This window comes from Penicillium verrucosum, assembly GCF_028828655.1.
Source record: "Penicillium verrucosum strain IBT 35672 chromosome Unknown utg000002l_segment0_segment0, whole genome shotgun sequence".
Classification (NCBI taxonomy): domain Eukaryota; kingdom Fungi; phylum Ascomycota; class Eurotiomycetes; order Eurotiales; family Aspergillaceae; genus Penicillium; species Penicillium verrucosum.
Genome location: NW_026643211.1, coordinates 2,217,928 through 2,237,115, shown reverse-complemented (window position 1 = coordinate 2,237,115; position 19,188 = coordinate 2,217,928). Strand labels below are relative to the sequence as shown.

At 46.2% G+C, this 19,188-nt stretch overlaps 7 protein-coding genes across 7 annotated transcripts; 5 read left to right on the top strand and 2 right to left on the bottom strand.

The window, feature by feature from the left end:
• Positions 1-3,215: 3,215 nt before the first annotated feature.
• Positions 3,216-3,710, top strand: N7516_006495 (uncharacterized protein; the record flags this gene model as incomplete). The annotated part of the gene is made up of 1 exon (XM_057219215.1): positions 3,216-3,710. One exon carries the CDS (start codon positions 3,216-3,218, stop codon positions 3,708-3,710), a length of 495 nt encoding a protein of 164 aa, XP_057073306.1.
• A 2,097-nt stretch (positions 3,711-5,807) lies between these two features.
• N7516_006494 (methylisocitrate lyase ICL2) lies at positions 5,808-7,861 on the bottom strand (the record flags this gene model as incomplete). The annotated part of the gene is made up of 6 exons (XM_057219214.1): positions 5,808-5,815; positions 5,873-6,126; positions 6,178-6,601; positions 6,653-7,065; positions 7,121-7,409; positions 7,471-7,861. 6 exons carry the CDS (start codon positions 7,859-7,861, stop codon positions 5,808-5,810), a joined length of 1,779 nt encoding a protein of 592 aa, XP_057073305.1.
• Positions 7,862-9,309: 1,448 nt separating this feature from the next.
• N7516_006493 (uncharacterized protein) lies at positions 9,310-9,978 on the top strand (the record flags this gene model as incomplete). The annotated part of the gene is made up of 1 exon (XM_057219213.1): positions 9,310-9,978. One exon carries the CDS (start codon positions 9,310-9,312, stop codon positions 9,976-9,978), a length of 669 nt encoding a protein of 222 aa, XP_057073304.1.
• A 743-nt stretch (positions 9,979-10,721) lies between these two features.
• On the top strand, positions 10,722-13,177 carry N7516_006492 (Zn(II)2Cys6 transcription factor; the record flags this gene model as incomplete). Its single annotated transcript, XM_057219212.1, has 4 exons — positions 10,722-10,824; positions 10,960-11,133; positions 11,194-13,107; positions 13,164-13,177. The coding sequence occupies 4 exons, from the start codon at positions 10,722-10,724 to the stop codon at positions 13,175-13,177; spliced, it is 2,205 nt and encodes a 734-aa protein (XP_057073303.1).
• Positions 13,178-14,386: 1,209 nt separating this feature from the next.
• On the bottom strand, positions 14,387-15,082 carry N7516_006491 (glutathione S-transferase family protein; the record flags this gene model as incomplete). Its single annotated transcript, XM_057219211.1, has 2 exons — positions 14,387-15,018; positions 15,040-15,082. The coding sequence occupies 2 exons, from the start codon at positions 15,080-15,082 to the stop codon at positions 14,387-14,389; spliced, it is 675 nt and encodes a 224-aa protein (XP_057073302.1).
• Positions 15,083-15,880: 798 nt separating this feature from the next.
• On the top strand, positions 15,881-16,984 carry N7516_006490 (Trichodiene synthase; the record flags this gene model as incomplete). Its single annotated transcript, XM_057219210.1, has 1 exon — positions 15,881-16,984. One exon carries the CDS (start codon positions 15,881-15,883, stop codon positions 16,982-16,984), a length of 1,104 nt encoding a protein of 367 aa, XP_057073301.1.
• A 1,419-nt stretch (positions 16,985-18,403) lies between these two features.
• On the top strand, positions 18,404-18,879 carry N7516_006489 (cupin domain-containing protein; the record flags this gene model as incomplete). The annotated part of the gene is made up of 2 exons (XM_057219209.1): positions 18,404-18,501; positions 18,567-18,879. 2 exons carry the CDS (start codon positions 18,404-18,406, stop codon positions 18,877-18,879), a joined length of 411 nt encoding a protein of 136 aa, XP_057073300.1.
• Between the last annotated feature and the right edge of the window lie 309 nt (positions 18,880-19,188).

Here is a 19,188-nt window from a genome sequence, read left to right as displayed (position 1 = left end):
CACCACTAAACAGAAATTTCCCAGAGAACAGAAATTCTAAAAAATAGGTATCTTTAATATAGCATGTTCATACAAAAGGTACATACACCTAACACCCTTTTTTCCCAACTCTCCCGCCAGCTGAATGGTAAGTAAGAGTATTAGTAAATAATAGAAGTCTGGTTTAATCGATTTGCCACCAATATTAAATTTGGATATTTAATGTAGAGGAATAGAGACTATATTTAGAGACTATATTTAAAAAAGCACCATAAGAGATGTATTGGGAAATATAAATGTTCCGACACTTAGAGAATACTTAATATACTTAATACTTCTTCTTAATGCTGTTACCAAATAAAAAGATACTTCCTTTATAATATATAGTAGGTACTACTGCATACTCTTTAATCGCTCCCAGGACTGGGAAAATTCCAATCATAAATATGCCATGTTTAAGTAACTTTTGTATAGGCATTTCATATAAAAAGCACCTAATTTCTTAAAATTTCTGTATTCTGGGACGGGACCCATAGGCATAGTGGCGGTAGGACGGCTAGGTAAACTAGTTGGTTCATCTTCTTAATGAAATTTAGCATATTCAAATCGCCTTGCTAACCGACTAAAAATAACTTAAATTCCGTGAAATCCCACGAGGCACAAAATTCTGATTGCGCCGAGATCTGGGGTCACTTTGAAGTGAGACATACAGAAGTTTTCTTATGTACCTTGAGACTTTTTTAATGGCAAGGTTGAACCCTTTTAAGAATAAGTACGCGAGCTGCTGATACCTTTTCTAACATAACACTCCCTTTGACGGATTTTCCCCATGCTGTTCACAATGAGCTCACTTGGGCTCTCCCAGCCACCGATGACAGTGGACTTGAGACTGGACGAGACAGATTCAGCCTATACTCATCAAGATACTGTATCGGGCGAGGTAATATTGCACACCGAGTCGCCGGCCGACTTGTCAACAATTGTCCTAAACTTGTCGGGAACAGCAACGTCCCGGCTGACTCAAAGCAGACGCACAGAAACCCATAATGTATGTGCAAAAATGACTGCGCCAGCCGACCATTGCATTTTGATTATTGTCATTGACACTCGCAAACTTTAGCTGTTCCAAAAATCCTACCGCCTGTTTCCTTCAGATGATTTGATGTATGATTCAAACAGCTCCCGTGTAACTATCGGAAGCGGAAATCATATTCTCCGATTTTCTATCACCGTCAGTACCAATCGAAATCAAACCTATACTTAGCCTTAACTTACTAAATATTTTGGATTTGTTTAGATTCCCCAAGTGACCGAATGCTACAAAACTGGTCACTGGTCAAACAAACCACAAATTACATGCGCGAATATTCCATGTTGGCCCCAAAGGAAATCCCACCTGTTGAGGCCGACTCCGCCCTCGACTGGGGACTCGGAGTCACTGGCTGAGATTAAATACTCTCTGAGTGTTGTTGTTACTGGCAAAAGTACAGTGAAACAGGTAAGCAACTGCCCGCTCCAGCGATTACTGGGCAACGAGAATTGCGTTCAACCTCATTGCTGATCATTATCAAGACTCGAAATATTCCATTCCATTCATTTGCAGACCCAATACCGAAACAAAAACCATTTAAGCAGCAATGCTTCATCGACATCAACCCACGCATCCTGGACAGCGATTCACCTTTATCCTTCAGAGTCGACATTGAGCTTCAAAACGGACCTTGCCTTCTTCTAGGTAACTCAATCCCTTTGAGTATAAAAATCACGAAGCTTGGAGATTCACAGTGCAAAGTATTGCTGAGTGCATTTCAAACTATGCTGGTCGAAACAACACAAGTGAAAGTGAAAGGAACACCAGAGTCGGCTACTCGCACGTGGATCGTGCAAAGTATGGCCAATATAAACTATCCGGTAGGCCTTGCAGATGCACCTACGGACACAACGGTCAGTTTAAGGGATGTCATATGGGCCAACAACCGACTTCCCCGGAGGTCACTTCGAGTTTCGAAGTGTGCAACATCAAGAGAATGTACAAGCTCAACTTGAGGCTCGCATTTCTTGTTGGAGAATCTAAGGTAAATACAGAGAAGATTTCGGCCCTTCTTGATGACCTTGACCATGGCTAATAAAAAACCTTTTGGTTCAGCTTCAGACTGTCATCCGAGAACTCGAATTTCCCGTTTATGTTATGGGCCCAACCCCATGCTTTAAAGCATATAGTTAATAGCTGATTTAGGGTGCTTTTGCATCTCTTCCTTTTGCTTAATCTCTCATCGCTTCAGATATCTCTTTGTGCAGCGCTTTCTGTCTGGTATTCTTCCATATCTATATCTTGTGCTCTTTTAGCTTTATCGAACTCCTTACATATCAGATCTTCACTATACCTATCTTTGTTGGATTTCACTGTCGGGCTTGCTTTCTCTTCATATTCTATAACTGTTGAAAACTTTCATTTACTTGATGACGGCGCTCAAAGCCAAATATGGGGTCATAGGAGGCGTATCATATGCAGGGGGCCAGGTTAGTCAACCGGACTAAGTGCCATCTAAACACATGGGTGGCCTAATCTTAAGTCTGTGCCTTTTACTTGGAATCCAAAATGCCGAACACATAAATAGCATAGGGCAAAATGCATTAAGCCGGGAATGGTAATGAAACTCCGAAAAATCAAAAGTTGTCGACAACATAGTCTGCGACTAAAAAAATTCAATTTCCTTTTCCCAACTTCTATATCTCTGTGTACAAAAAGGGGTGAGCTGAAAAACCATCAAACCAATGCCAGCATGCGATCTACAGGCTGAAAACTCACTACCACTTGCCGGCCTCCCCGAATACCAAGGCTCCGCCCAACTCAGCCCGACCCACTATGAACTGAGATCGGAGAATCAGGAGGCTCAATCCGTACTTGGTGTAGTGGTTTACCTTGTTTTTATTTATCTCTGTGGTCACAACACGGAACATACCTTCCTTATTTACCAAATCGCGTGGAACACAGCTTGGCAGTTTCATATAAACTTGGCGAAATAACAAGACCGACAAGACCGACTAAAAATAGCCGGAAATATTCTGAGGTTGGTGGTTCAATGAACTAAAAGTCCATAAAACGGAACGAACGGCTATAAAGGCTCATATGAAACCAGGGGCTCAACAACAAATCATTCGATCGAATAAAACATCAAATTCATCTCTCCAAATCGTTTCTTCTCTAATCTTTCCTTGCTTCAAAGCTCAAGATCATGGCAACTACAACAACGACCGGAGCTTTGGCAACTAGCACAGGCTGTGGGACCTCAGCCCAGTACGAAATCCCCATCAAAGACGCATCATGTGGAGTTCCCAACAACGACAAGTACAAAGGATTTCTTTCAAAATGCGCAAAACCCGCAGGCGTGACTGCCTATGACAACGACTGTGCTATCTATGCCCCGGCCGTTGATCAATCAGTCCACGAGCTTACCGAGTGCCTCTACAAAGCGGGCGTCGACTGGAAGGACGTGTGGTGCTACGGAGATACCAATGCAACTGCAACGGCGACCTCGTACCCGACTTCAACGGAAACCTCTACCAAATCATCTTCCGACAAGACATCCTCAGGTACCTCAACGGAGAGTGCGGCGACTAGCACAAGTACCTCTGGGGCAGATGCATCTCTGCCCCAGGCCCATACCAGCTTGAAGGCTGTGGTGCTTCTTTCAACCCTGTTTGCCTCCGCCGTGTTCATCGGAGTTTGATGACCTCCCGGGTGACTGTCTCTCTATGCCAGATTGATGACTGTCATTTCTTTTTCATTGTTGACCTATGTATTCGACATTGGACCCGTTTTTATCATGTGATACCTTTGAAGAGGGCGAAAACTATGCAATGTACAATTAGATTTTGAACTGTTTTAACTTTCTTGTCACTAATCTTTATAAAATAATCAATGTTTTCTTTCTATCCCGATGCCACAGACCTTTTTTTACTTTACCAGCCGAGACCCAATTCATATGACACCATACAAGGGCGGCCGTAACCAGTACCTACTTCGACGGTGGTGTTCCCTCAATATCCCTTGGATCGAATGCCCTGTACTCCAATTACGCTAATTCTCAAACAATAAACACAGAAAAACACCAAGGCGTCTATAATTAGGACATAAGGTGCATGAGCAGTCTCCCGTCGAGTCGCTGATTGATTTGCAGGGAAAGCCCGTTATCAGCGTCCAAGCTCAAACCTCAGTTGGGTTTGTACAGTCTAAACCATAATAATATATCCGATAAATTCCCTGCTCATTTCTTGATGCGCCTAAGAGTAGAACACAAGCCTTAATAGTAACCGTTAAGAAATGTAACAGGTGATAAGGCAACAGGCTGCATGTTCATCCTTGTTTGTTCGGTCTTTGACAATCTTACGATATTCGCATTTGTACTGAGAAGCCCGAGTACTCTACTATCTTGCATGGTGGTCATTGGATACATTATCCTCCTTGCAGTAATCTTCACTCTCTCATTGCTTTGTGTCACAATCTGCAGGCTTTAATGAATAATAAGCAAGTTCACCCCGTTTTTAGGCCTAAGTATCCCAATGGGCTAAATCAAAAGGCTAATAAGTGTAGTTGTCTGAGCTATCCAAATATCTCTCCACAAACACAATGGTTATAAATGCTGCTCTAAAGGTTCTGGCAAGAGAATCATATATTCAGTGGCTCGATAGGAAAGAAGAAAAAAAAAGAATAAGAAGCCCCGAATTCTGAACTCGGCCGTGGCGCATCTGGAGGAGTACAACATGCTCCAATTTTCAATAAGAAGCACATAATCTAGAGGTCAACGTTTAAAATGTAACAAGAAAGCGAACCCCTTTCTAGAGGTTGTTCCTTAATCTAGTGGCCTCATTACATGCAGATAGGAAGATAATTCTTTCAAAAATGTACCTGACCAAGCCTTTTCTCCGAATGTCCACTCTACACTCTGCAACACGATCAAAGACTCGACATTCATGCGACGGCTCCTAGAGAAATATAAATACCATCACCCGGCTGACCTTAAATTACACTCATCTCTCTAATACCATTTCACAGTTGGCATTTCCAAAACTGAGACACAGTCCCTCCAATTTCAATATGCGTTTCACCTTCATCGCTTTTATGGCCCTTGTCGGCTCTGCTTTGGCTGCGGACAAGGCCCCTCCAATTGTAAGTTTGAACGAATGAATATCATATTGAAGCTAACGAATCTTCAGATTGCGGTCGGATCCCCTTGCAAAGCCGATGGCAGCTCAGGAAACTGTGCCAGTGGCTTCTGCTTGGTAAGTCTTCTTATCTTCTACTGAAAATATCGTGACTTCAAAGACTAATCTGTCATGCAGCAACTTGCTCACGAAAATCAAGGAGTATGCAAGTAGACTGCGGACCTCACAATTGGTGTGGATTGATTGATGAGACAATACTTTTGCCCCAAGGAAAGTCTTCAGGGGTGAGCCAGTTGGGCTGGCTCGGAAGTTGAACACTAGTCGATGTTTTTAACTGAATATTACTACTTTTGGAATGGAGATCTGGAGAAAGAATAGCTTCTCTAAGCCCAAGACCTCGGAGACTACTCAATGTTAGTAGCTGTGAATAGAGCCATCAAAGCCCCCTATGGTACAAGACCGTGAAACCAAAAGGTATTTGGCACGCCTCAATCAACCAAGTCATTAGAGGATGGGTAAATGTAAAGTTCTACAGATAGCTTGTAAGAGAGATAAAAAAAGGCATTTGCACGTCATGTGGCCTCTGTTCTCGAGTATATCTCGATATTAAATAGTCCCCAATGACAAAGAAACAGTTGCCAATAAATAGCTTTGAATCGGGATTAGAATCCTAAGATTGTGTTGTTAGCAATTTAATAATGTCTGAAATCGGTGCATCATAACCTACCCTTTTCTGTGTTACCCTCGCCCATGCTCTTACTGCTACTACTTCCACTTTGAATAGCACCCATTATTCCATCCATATAAGGCGCGCCACTCCACTTCTGGTGGGTGAGAACATCCACACCGAGCTCCTTCTCGCGAGACTGCACAAGACGGACGTAAGCCAACATACCCTCGTCCTTGAATGCACGGGAAAGTTCGGTCGTGATGGTGGCATTAGTGTGCAGACCAGCGAGGGAAATGAGTTGCAGGACAAATCTGAAAGAAGTTAGTGGATCGAAGTGAGATAGATGCAATGGTTGAACTTACCCATGCTTGGCAATATCCCAGATAAAGGACTTGAGGGAAGCCTCATCGAATCCTTGTCCCATCCAGTTGAATGAAGGGCTAAGATTGTAGACAAGCTTCTTGCCCGGGTATGCCGCCCGCACTTCGCCGGCGAGTGTTCCGGCCTTCTCGACATCTGGGTCACCAGTTTCAACCCAGAGAAGATCCGCGTAAGGTGCAAACTCCTTCGCACGCTTGGTCGCAGCAGGGAACCCTGCGGAGTAGTGGTAGAATCCCTCGCGAGTGCGCGGGCTATCACATGACCACACAACAGGTGTTTTGGTGTAATCATTTGCCAGGGCACGGCGACGAGAGAATGAAAGATCGGGATTCTTCTTAACAAAGGCCTTGTACGCATCCCGAGAAGACTGGGGAGCGCCCTCTGATTCAAGATGAGCATCGACGGCTACATATTGTTAGTAAATGGGACCATTTGACACAGAATCAAAAAGCATACCTTCGTCGAGTGTAACAAGCTTGTGCCTCTTGACCCAGTCAAGCTCAAATGCATTGATTTCTTCTGGCACGGCACCCTCCCGTTCCATAGCTTGGAGGGTCTCGGCCAAAGGTTCCACATCTTCCGTGATACCAAGGATGAATTCGTGATCTCGCACATCGATGGCGCTGCTGATGAGTCGGCCACTCTCAGAGTCTGTTCGGGCAATGACCAGATTCTCACATCCCATCATATCCCACTGGAATCGAGCTGCTACCAGTCGGTTGATGTGTTCACCCATTGGCACGAGCACTTTTCCTGCAAGATGACCGCACTTCTTTCCACCGTGCAATTGATCTTCAAAATGAACGGCCGCGGCACCATTCTCTGCAAACAGCTTGGCAAGTTTTAGAACAGCCGATAAGCCACCATGGCTGCACCGAGAGAATTAGTAATACTTCGTACATTCAATCCCACATATTAACGTACCCGGTATCACCATCAGCAACGATTGGTCGCATATAATCAGTGTAGGGTGTAGCCTTTCGCTGCTCCGGAGTCATCTTTCGCCTCGTGTCCCACTGCTTCCGGTCATGCATTGACTGAGCCTTGAATAGACGCTGGACCTGGTTCGGGACGGTATTGTAGGGATAATCGCCGAAATCGGGGGATACTTCGTTGGTACTTGTCAAAAGTGAAGAGCAAGCCCAGCCCGAGACATACAGAATCTCTTGGTTGTGGGCTTGCTGTGTCATTTGGACAGGGTCGATAGCCCCCACTTGTATGCAGAACCGAGGTCAGTTTTGTCACAATTGGAGCTCAGCCGGCCAAGGACTCACTAGTATGAACGGGCTGACCAGCAGCCGCTCGCTCATTGAGAAGATTAAAAAGCTTTCGCGCCATCAAAGAACTGGGGTACGTTTGTTGTAAGGAGCCGCGCTTGCTCACGACATCTGCCGCCGTGTAAGGGCGCTTGATGCCTTCGTAGCGAGGCGAATCCCACCACGATTCAACATCGCGAAGTTGTTGGTCGTAAAGCGCATCCTCAGCTTCACCAACTTTCTCTTGTGTGGATAGCAGCTGGTATGCGTCTGAGGGGAGAGTGGTGGATATGGGGTGCTGAATAGGCGTCATCCGAGTATAACCGCTTGTGAAAGGCCGCAATGAACGCGAAGAAACAGTGGACACAACGGGAGCGCGTCGAGGCAAACGCCGTATCAAACGTAACATGGCTGATGGTATAAGTAGAGACCCAACGGATAATTGTTGGATTGATGAATTGAAACAAAAGGAAAGTAAAATAAACGAAGTCGAGGACAAAAACAAGGACTCCGCTTGACCTCGGGCCGTGAACATCTGGGGTTTCCCCGCCACTCCGAACCTCCGAAATTCGCTACATGACTAATCCTGGGGTCCGCCTACAGGACCTCGGGACTACCTCGACTACCTACAACATACACCCACCATATTTCATATTTGCCTTCGCCTATGTGCAGCCTCTTTCCCTCGATCTTTTTTCTTTGGCCCTGACAATCTTCCTGAACTTGAATATACCACCCCAAATTTTCGGTTAGCGGTCGGGATATTGGTTGTAGATAATATAGTATGCTCCCAATATCTACGATCTTATGTGCCCTCGAAAGCAACTGAAAAGGTCCTTATTATCATATATTGAACTGACCCATTTGACTTGTGGGCAAGGTCAGACTTGTCTATAAGTAACCTCGGATTGCTCACGTCCTTCTACGCTACAAGTAGAACCCCGAATCTCAGTGTTTATTGACAGTATATGTTTTCTAGGATGACACTCGATGATGGATATGCAAAGGGGTGTTACTCTTGTGAGTAATCAATCACATTGCTTGGAACTATTTCTTCGACAGTGTGGTGGTAACTAAGGTTGAAACTATTATGTTCTACGAGGTCATGCAAGTGCCTCTTGGTTAAAAATGGCACCGAGGCCATAGTTTCACTACCAGTGTTCGGGACATCCCTTACTACCGACTATCCAATTTACATTGACATCACTCTCATTTGAGCCTCACATTACATTCACTTTGGCCTCATTTCAACGACACTTCACTTCACTTCACTTCACTTCAGTTTTTCTTTCTAATGTCCATACTATTGGACCAATTGTACAACAACTACACTATACGACAATACAATACACTCTACCCAATTCAGCTGAGCCATCTATAATTCCAAGGTTCACTCACAATAATCAATTTGAACAATTCAATTCACAATTCAATCAGTTCACTATTCAAACAAAGTGATCAATAGTACGCATGTGTATGGGGTATCACACGGACAGGTGAATTGATTGAACAATGTTATTCAGAGACTCTACTGAATTGCATAGCTATGCAATTCTCTATTGTTCAGCAACAAACAAACCCATTGAGAGAATTGCTCGGGGCATCACTCAATACACTTCACACCCCAATGACATTCACCTTGGAGAAACAATGTTAAGCTTTATTCAAGATGTCTATCAATAGCCTCAGTATTCCTTACCCACATATATAAATCCCATGAAACCCTTTCGTCTAACCTCTTCTTTTCTCTCTCAATCTCATCATCCTTCCCCCCGCCTACTTCCCCCTTTTCTTGTTTTCTTTTGTTTCTTTTCTTTTGTTTCTTTCTTTTTGTTTTCAAACATGGTGCTGGACACCATGCCGCCGTTCTCGAAGAGCGGCCTCCAGGTACTCGCTGGCGAGTACCTGGCTGGTCCTCTTCTGAAGTGGGACGACTTGTCCCTGTTTGACCAGCTGTTTGCCGCGGGCTCTGAGCCCGAAATGTCTGTCCTGGCCTGGGAGCTGTCCGAGCTCCTTTGCACCATGGTCATCGTCGTGGGGGCCGGATCCCCCAATGCCTACCTCCGTGCCGTCCTCGCTCCTGAGTTTGCGTGGTTCGGCTTGCACCGGGCAGGGATGTCACACCCTGGTAAGGGCTCATCTCCAATCATTGAAGGAAAAACGAATACTAATCTGCGGTTAGCCCAAGTGCCCACCAACACCTCCGACCTCCTCAACCTCCTCCACTCCCACCCCCTGGCCGCATCTGTGGCCCTCCACCAAAACCTCGGCGTCGGCGACCAGTGGAAGTCCCTGGTCGGCCGTCTGTGGGCTCACTTCGAGCCCTACGGCTCCAATCTCCCCGCCGACAACGACCTCCTCCCGCGAATGGAGGAGGACTTCGGGGATGTGCTGCCCATGGAGGGCGTTGAATTTGTGTCTGTCTCTGGTGTCTACATGGACACCATGATCCGTGACATCTCTCCGGAGATGGATGTCTGTGTGGAGCCTGGGGAAGTGTCTGCCTCCGACCCCCTGCTCCCATGACTGTGCCTCCCTCCCTCTCGGCTGTGCCTCCCACCCAGCCGGTTGTGCCTCCCCTCCCTCCCAGTGGTGCCTCCCTCCTTCCCGCCTGTGCCTGCCTCCTTCCCGCCTGTGCCTGCCTCCTTCGCTGCTGCCTCCTCCGCTGCGGCCTCCTCCTCCACCAACAAGTACCGACAACGGTACTAGTTGCGTCCGTGAAGACTGTTTGCCTGCCCCCTCACTGGGGTTGTCAGCCGCTGTTTGTCTTCTTTTTTATTTATTTTTCAATCAAAGATCTTTTCCTTCGTTTTTTGTTTCTTGTAAATGATATTTTCGTCGTAGCTGGTGGTTGTGTTCGTAGTCCTAATGTACTAACTAGTGCGGTTGGAGAAATTATCCCCGCACGGTGTTGTTATTGTTTACAGTCATTGATAGTTAACCACATAGTTAGTATGTCCATACATATGTAAATACTCTAGGGCCGTAGATGGAATGACACATAAACCCGTTTAGTTTAGCAGCTTGTAAAATTAAATCAGATATAACCGATGCCTACACGATGCCCAACCTGGTTGAGATTGCAATGGAAAACACAGCACATTCTCCAAGATCGGCACCCCCGCATTGGCTTATCATCTCCTCTCCGTAGGATTCCCTATCTTCCACCTACCATTCGCTGTCAACACCTCTTATCTCCCTGTTTTTATCTTCACCTTTCTGTATATCTCGTTTTCTTCCGTGTGAATGGGTTTCAACATCGACTTGGTATGGAAAGCATCAAAATCCCATCGAGTTTAGATCCCGACAACCCGGCATCAGCGCGGGGAAATCCTGGGACACAGAAGCCAAAGCAGACAAAAAGTCGGAATGGTAAGTTAAAATAATGTGAAACTACTGAAGCTACACATTTCTATTTCTATCGGGAGTACCAGTGAAGCAGTAATAATGCAGACGGTCACTTCATCATATTGTCCACAACATTGACTTGAGTCTCCGCTTTTATAGGTTGCATCACCTGCAAAGCAAAGCGGTTGAAGTGCGACGAAGTCAAACCATCATGTCACCAGTGCAAAAGACGAAAGGTCCAATGTGGAGGATACAAGAAAGACTTCAAATGGCGACCATTCGAAGATATCAACTTGGCTTCTGGGCGGCCTACAGCGACCAAGGCCAAGAAAGGTAAGTAACGAGTTTTATACGCGTTAGGTTAGACATGGTATACTCATAAACCTTCTTTAGCAAAATCTTCGTCCCATCAAGCTCCGTCTGTCGGCAATATTGGTCAGACTTTTCCAACTCCTCCAACGACTGAACAATCAGCATCACCGATTCGCATACAGTCCCAAAAGTTTGATGGCTCCCGTTCGCCTCCAGACTCTCCCTTGCATAGCTCGCCCATTAGTGCCAATAGTTTTCTATCTACTGAGGTACATTCACGTGAAGATCTGCCTGTCACGCGAGAAGATGTTTCTCGAGCCGAGTACACCGTGTCTCCCCTTGACATTAACGTGTCATTGCCCGCCGACTCGCCTCCTTTCAATTTCCTGTCCTTTTTGGAGCCGTTTCAAGATTCACTGTCGCTCGCAAACTCGCTGGTTTCTGATATCAACACTGATCCTGCTAGACATATGCCATTTGGTCCGGCGCCAGATACATCAAGGCTGAGCTTCTCTCAGCTATTGGAGGATGAAAATGATGACATTGAGGAGATTATCCGGAAGTCAGATCCAGGACTGGGACCTTGGAACTTCACCTTGCCAGAGACAGATTTTTTCACTCTCAACCCCCCAAGAATGTCAAACAACCCATCCCTACCACCGGAAAGTCCAGAAATGCTCGTGCTGCGATTTGATAAGCTCACATGTGGGATTTTATCTATCAAAGATGGTGCATTGGAGAATCCGTGGCGAACACTCATTTGGCCGTTAGCAAAAGACACGCCTGCACTTCGCCATGCCATCTTTGCTCTGACAGCTTTCCACTCGGGCAAGGAAAGCCCCCATCTTCGAGTGCAAGGAGTAAAGCACAAGCGCCAGAGCATATCCGGTCTAGTTGGACAGATTCAGAATATGAGAGCGGATGCTGCGCTCGCAACCAGTCTGGCGTTGGCATTCGCCGATACCTGGGACCAACACACCACCACATGCATCCAACATTTGCGAGGCGCAAAAACATTAATGTGCCAGGTCATCGCAGCCGAGACGCAGGGAGGTGTTAGCGACGACGAGCTGGATCGCATCCGGTTCCTTTATAACACATGGTCATATATGGACGTGATTGCGCGACTAACTTCTTTGGATGAGTGTGGCCCTCAAAACTGGGATTCTTCAATCTTCGAGCTTCCGAGTGACACAGTCCATGATATTGATCCATTGATGGGCTGTGCAACTACTCTATATCCTCTCATGAGTCGAGTGGCGAAGCTGATCCAGCAAGTGCGGAAGAGCTCATCGAACACGGTGTCGGTCGTGGCCCAAGCTATGGAACTCAAAGCTCTTGTCGAGGAATGGGAGCCACCGCAATGGTTTGAGCCACCCGATGATCCCAGTTCTGAGGTTCAGCATAGCATTCAAGTTGCATATGCCTATCGCTGGGCTACATTGTTGTACCTGCATCAGGCCGTTCCGGAGATACCCTCTGAGCCGGCCGATGAATTAGCAAAGAGGGTCCTGATCTTGCTTGCCACCGTTCCCTATACCTCCCGGACTACTATCATACAGATGTTCCCTCTTCTGGCAGCAGGATCTGAGGTTGACACTGACGATGACCGAAAATGGGTCTTGGATCGATGGACCACAATCCAGTCTCGCTTGATGCTAGGTGGTGTAGACCGCTGTCTGGAGGTGTTAAAGGAAGTATGGGAGCGCCGCGACGCAATGAATGCGAGAAGAGAGCGTGAAATGACTAGTTCGCGTAGTGGCGAGACTTTTGCATCTGGAGACAGGGAGAAAATGAGTTCATTACCAACCGATTTGCGCAAATACAGGCTCAATAGTTCCCGCAAGAGCCCAACGGGAGGAAGACCAGGGCAGTCTACATCGAGGTTTGCGCGACGGGGTTCCGCACTCGCGTCGCTTGAAAATATTGAATATGAAAGAACTGTGCGTGGCAGATTGCACTGGGTGAATGTTATGGCTGAGTGGGGATGGGAGGGTGAGTTCAACAACAATCAGACTATTTCATCCAAGAGCTAACTCTGCAATCCATAGTTTTCCTTGGCTAGGCTGACAGCAATAGCCAAAGACTTGGTTGCAAGTCTGGGCGTCGACGAAAAAGAACCTACTGTTCTTTGCACCCAGTCTGCTGTACTAATATGACGGCTAACCAAGCAAGCAGCCCGAGTTCTCCTTCCCTGAGCTTTGTTTTTATGTTCCTATTGTTGTGGCTCTCATTTGTTTTCGCTAAGGTTGAAATTGTAATTTGCAGCCCTGGCCTGGTGTCACCTTGAATCAGCGCGGCGTCTAGGGATCTGTTGTTCTGTTGTTGATGAGCAATGACAAGTTTCGATGTGGCTTTCGATTGAGATTCCTTTTCCGCAACTGTGACCTACCCTCTGACTCCAAACTATGGTTGATCTAGGAACTAATATGTCCGCCATAATGATGGTTTACTTGGCTCCAACGCTTTCATTCAACTTTCCAATACGCGATACCCCTATTACGGAAGCCCTCAAGCAACTACCCACAGCAACCCCACGGCCACCCAATTTGAATTTCCAGTAATATGGAAACATAATCAGCTTAATCAACACCCGAGGCACATGCACATTATCTTCATCGCCCGTGTCAGTGTTGAGTGCGCCGCTATACCTGGAATACCCACCTGAGCACCTACCAACCCTGATCATCCAACGCAAGCAGTAAGCCGCATTTGCCTCCGTAGGCGTTACTCGGCAAGGCCTCATCCGATATCGTCCCTACTGCGAAAATGTAAACATGCCAGGAGCCTATGTTTCGGAGACACAATTCTCTGGTCCCAACAGCGGCAGCAGTCTCTGCGATACCTAAGAGTCTGTCTTCCCTTACGCGCGAAGCAACTATGTCCTCAGTCGGATTCTTGTTTGGTTCGGTATTGACTCATTTCCTAGTACGATATATTACAGCCCTGACAAAGGGTGTCATATCAGGACAGTCTACCCAAGCGTTCAACGAAATGTGTCTTTGGTGTGCTAATGCTACTTTCAGGGAATTACCGTTGACGCTAGGATCGACCAGCAGAACCTCTGCACCTTCTTATTTGAGACGAAATTGGCCTAGAGACAGTTTTCAGCTTTGAAGATTCCCAAGCCTCCGTTCAGTTACCTATATACGACAATTACTTCATGGGAGGCCCCACTTGCTCATGGCTGATTTGTAAGTTGGAAGTGGAAGTTCTAGATGTTGACAATATTTATGTACAGGATAATTTACAATGCATAATATCTGGATCTACCTCAATAAGGGAATACAAACTGCTGGGCCTTTGCACCAAGAATAGGCACGAAGTCTTCTCCCTCACAAACCTTCATAGCCTTTTGATAGGCGGGCCGGTCACCAACACGTTTTAGATAAGCCAGAATGTTCTTATGATTTTGCTCATCAAATCCAATGGGGCAGAATCCTCTCATGGTAGTGAGAGTACAGATCGCCATGATATCCGCTGCGGTGACGTCATTCCAACCAAGTAGGATCCCGAGTCTCGCCTCGATCATTGAGAGTGCACCCTCTAGTTTCGCGTTGTCCAGCTTGATGTGCGCTGCCTCTGGGTCATTGCTCAAGCGCCTGTTCATCAGCACACGGAACAAGGTTGGCTGCAGGGAGGCATTCGCCCAGTAGTACCACTCTAGGAATTGGATGTATTCCTCGCTATCTTTCGGTGTACGTGCGAAACGGCCCTCCCCGTAGGTAGCAAGAATGTAGTCAATGATAGCACCTGATTCAGCGAGCACTACCTTGTTTTTCGTAAAAGGGGACTTAGCATCTTCTACCACCGGTGCGGTGCCGGAAGGATGCAGGTCTTTGATTGATTGCGGAGCCAAGATAGGGTCGCACTTGTGGAAGACAAAGTCATATTTGATACCAAGTTCTTCGGCGAGTCAGAGGATACGCTCCGATTGTGAGCGGCCAAGGTGGTGGATTGTCAACGGCATCTTGGTTTAGAAATGAGAAGAGAGGGGTGCTGGGTTATCGGCGAGGTGGCTTCGGAACGCCCAACAAGCGGAACAGTGTGTTGGGCGCTTGACACGGCTATGGGATCACGATAAGTCAATGCACTCAATCAGTAGAGCTGTACCTGCCTAGCATCTATCTGGCATCAAGTAGGTGGTACAAAGTATGCACAACGCTAGATCGGGACAGCATTTATCTCCTAGACCCCTTTTTAATATTTTTCTGGCAACGAATCGAATCATACCTATTCTGTGTAACTGCCGGCTGCACGTGGCATGGAGCGGCGAACATAGACAAGTTTTAGCATAGACCTACCTACCTAGGTACGGAGTACATCCAGTTACTTCATCTAACAGAGCATCTTCGGCAGGTGTGTTGCACAGCATAGAGTTTTTCCTTTCCTAAACTTTGTATACGGCCTATGTCAGTGGTAATGTCGGTGTGAAGTAGACCCAGCTTTAGTATATGCCCGATTTTTCTGTGACAGGCTCTTTATAGTACTACTTTACATCATAACTATTCTAAATAACTTCCTACTATATGTGAGAGGTTCTAGATATAGAAATGCTTCCGTGTCGATCTCCTACAATGCATATATGTAGCTGTGCTCAAGCAACAACACCATGGTCCATGAATTCCTCCAGCACATATATCTAAGCCTGATGCCCCGATTTAAATCCATGCTTTGTGCACGAATATTCTGATATCTCATACATTCTGAGGCTAATTCACTACGAAGACAATTCAGTAACTTCTATAACCCCAATACCCTTGGAACCATGGATAATATCAAGGACAACTCTTTTCTTGAGCATTTCATTGATACTATTGTCGACTTTCTCGACAATATTCAATACGACGAGCCTCTCGAATCGCCAACTCCCGAGCTCAGAGCCAACTTCGAATCCACCTACGAGGGATCCCTACGGTTCTTCACACAACCAACCATACAAGAGCAACTCTCTCTAAGCAATGAGGCAATTACGAATAACACACGCACCGTAGCTCGAATGGCCGTGTATTGCTGGCCAAATATCCCACCCGAAGTAATGGGTCAGATAGCGATCCACTTCACGAAACTGAGCTTCATGGATGACTTCGAGGGAGACTACCACGCAGACATGGCAACATTTCTCCCGGACCTACTCAGAGGCAGCGAACAGAAAAATCCCTTCTGGCGCGTGATGCTACATGGGATCCCGGATCTACTCCGCCATTTCGACTCCTACCTCCAATACAACATCTTCCGCTCAACACTCGACTTCTACCAGAGTTGTTGGATCGAAGCCCGCGGTTTCAAGGGCGATCGGGGCTCGGACCGATTTCCAACAGAACTACGACGTCTAGGCCAGCTAGGCGGATGCATGGGGTCATTCATGTTTCCCAAGGCAATTGCAGATGAAACCGGGCAATTCGGAGAGATTACATCGGCAATTGTGCACACAGAGCCAGTCGGGGCATTGATTAACGACCTGTTCTCCTTCTACAAGGAAGGTATCGTTGCGGATGGCTACGGCCCTGCGGAAGACAACAACCTCATCATGAATGTCTGCCATGTGAAGCAACTCTCGCTCAGGGAGGGGTTAGATGAGGTAGCGGCGGACGCGATACGAGAGGTACAGACAGCCCAGAAGGTGTTTGGCGGGTCGCATACCCTAGTTGCGGAGAATGGGATGCACGCGTTCATTCGTGGCTATATCCGTTGGCATTTCTGTGACCGACGGTATCGGATGAAGGAGCTGTATGACGCAAGTTATGGATTTGAGACTGGGAGACAGTTTCGGAAGTATTGTCACATGGCGTGGAAGGCGGGTGGAGTGGCCATGGACCAGAACATGTTCGAGGTTGTTGATAAACGAGTTTCAACAAGGCATCAGCTATAAGAGTTATTGCTAGGTACCATTTTCAGTCATATGTGGGATGGCTTGGATTATTGCTCCGATAGATATCTAGATATCTCCGATTGTTACTTTGGGGTTACTGGGGTCTAATGATTCCACTACCTTGCGGGAAGGTGGGTTCGCGCTCCGACCTGGTTCTGTCGACCAGAATGACTCCCTTGCCCGTCCTGTCATTACTTCCTTTCTTGTATGCAAAACAGGACCTACTTGTTGGAGGCCTGAGTAAGCATTCAGGGATTATATAGAGAGAAGCTTTCTACTTCTTACAAATCACACTCCTTTTACCAGTTGCTCTGCATAGTGATATTTTGGTATCCAGCCACATTGCCTTCCCTCAGTTCGACAGCTTCTTTCCTGCTGGGTTTCCCCACTTCATTCTTTGGGGAGTAATAACATATACTGGCTGCTTTTCTGCTGCATGCGTCGAATCAAAAGTCACCTTAACATTACCTCATAGGCACTTTGACTGTAGGCCCCTTTTTCCTGGACTAAGAGAACATATAGTTACTGTCCGTAAGCTAACTCTAGCATTAGCGTGGTACTTTCTTTATTTTAACATTCCTCACTAAAGTTTGGTTAAATATATAGACTTCCTTTATACTATACCTAGGTATATATCTTCTTATATCTTCCCTAACTAGTTTGAGGGTTGGGAAAAACGTATGTTATGTCTAAGTACCTTTTGTATAGGTAAGTCAAACAAAAGATACCTAATTTATAGATGTGTTGGGCGCTTGGCACGGCTAGCTGGCAGAACTACCCACAGGCGGTAAGAAGCTGCCCTGCATTATTTCCCATTTCTCGAAGTTCGAGCGTTCTAGGGGTGTGCCCGTAGTGAATTCTTTTTATTAAGAACATATTATGCCAAGCATCAAAGCCAGTGATTGTGGTTCCGGGGTTGATGTGATGGCGAAGGGCTAACCGCATCAAGTAAAGGAATCCTCTCATCATCTGCATGTCCATGTGCCAACTACTCAACTACGCAATCTTATCATGCGAAGGAGGCTCATAGTCTATAAGGTTGCAGCAATACCGTCAAAAGTTGTCGGTAGTTTTCTCTCCATTGATAACAGTTTCCCCACGCTACCATCTCGGATCTTTATCTCAAGATTCAAGCTTCCCCTCATCACCCGTAAACCCCTCATTCTCTCCGTAACTTCTCCCAACCAGTTCTCTATTGGGTTACCTAGTCAGGACATCAGATCCGACTATCGCTTTTTTATCTGGATTTAGTTGCTCTAAGTATGAGAAAGTTTTACTTTTTTGAAGGGTGTCCCCTCATTTCGTACAATAGAAGACTGCGGCAACATCAGTATAAAGCAGAGGTAACCCTCAAGAACTAAGTAGGATATCGATCTATTTCCACCTTACATTGACCCTCATAGTCACACTGATTCAACCATGGCGCTTCCCTTCACCTACCACGCTAAGGCGCAATCTACCTTCAAGCCACCGCTTATCGCAAATGAGAACGCCTTTTTGGGAGATATACAATCAAGGTACGGCTGATAGATACATAGTGTGTTAGGTGCGTAGATAGGCAATTTCCGCTAATATACTACAGCGAGAACGAGAACCCGGACAAGCCCATGTCATGTGGCTTTTACCGACTGGAAAAGGGCACACCTCTCGTCTACACCTACACCTACGACGAAATGAAGATTATCGTCGAGGGTAAGTTTGAGATTGCCGATGAGACGGGCCAGAAGGTCACGGCGACTCCGGGCGATGTGTTTTATTTCCCCAAGGGGGCCACAATCACGTTTACAACGGATGACTATGGGCTGGCATTCTATGTGGGTATTTTCGTATCCAGGGCTGAAGAGGGCGAGACTAACGAAATCCAGACTGGCCAACGGAAGCAGGGTGCAGCGTGAATAAGTGAATAATAGGATAGTTACTACTCCGTAATTAATAGGATACCTAGGTAATATACGGAGTACCGAAATTAAATTAAATTTATTTTAAATTTGTAAGATCCATGGTTGAGATTTTGAAATTGCCAATTATCGGGGTCTCCGTGCCTCCAATCCATGGAATAACCCAGTTGTGTTAAGCAAGCTATTCCCTATTCGGTAGTTTGCTTACATCCCTTGCGATAGACTCAGAATTCCGCATGTGGATGATAGAACCCCTACTATGCATTACTTATACAACATATAATGGATAGTTATATATATGTACCT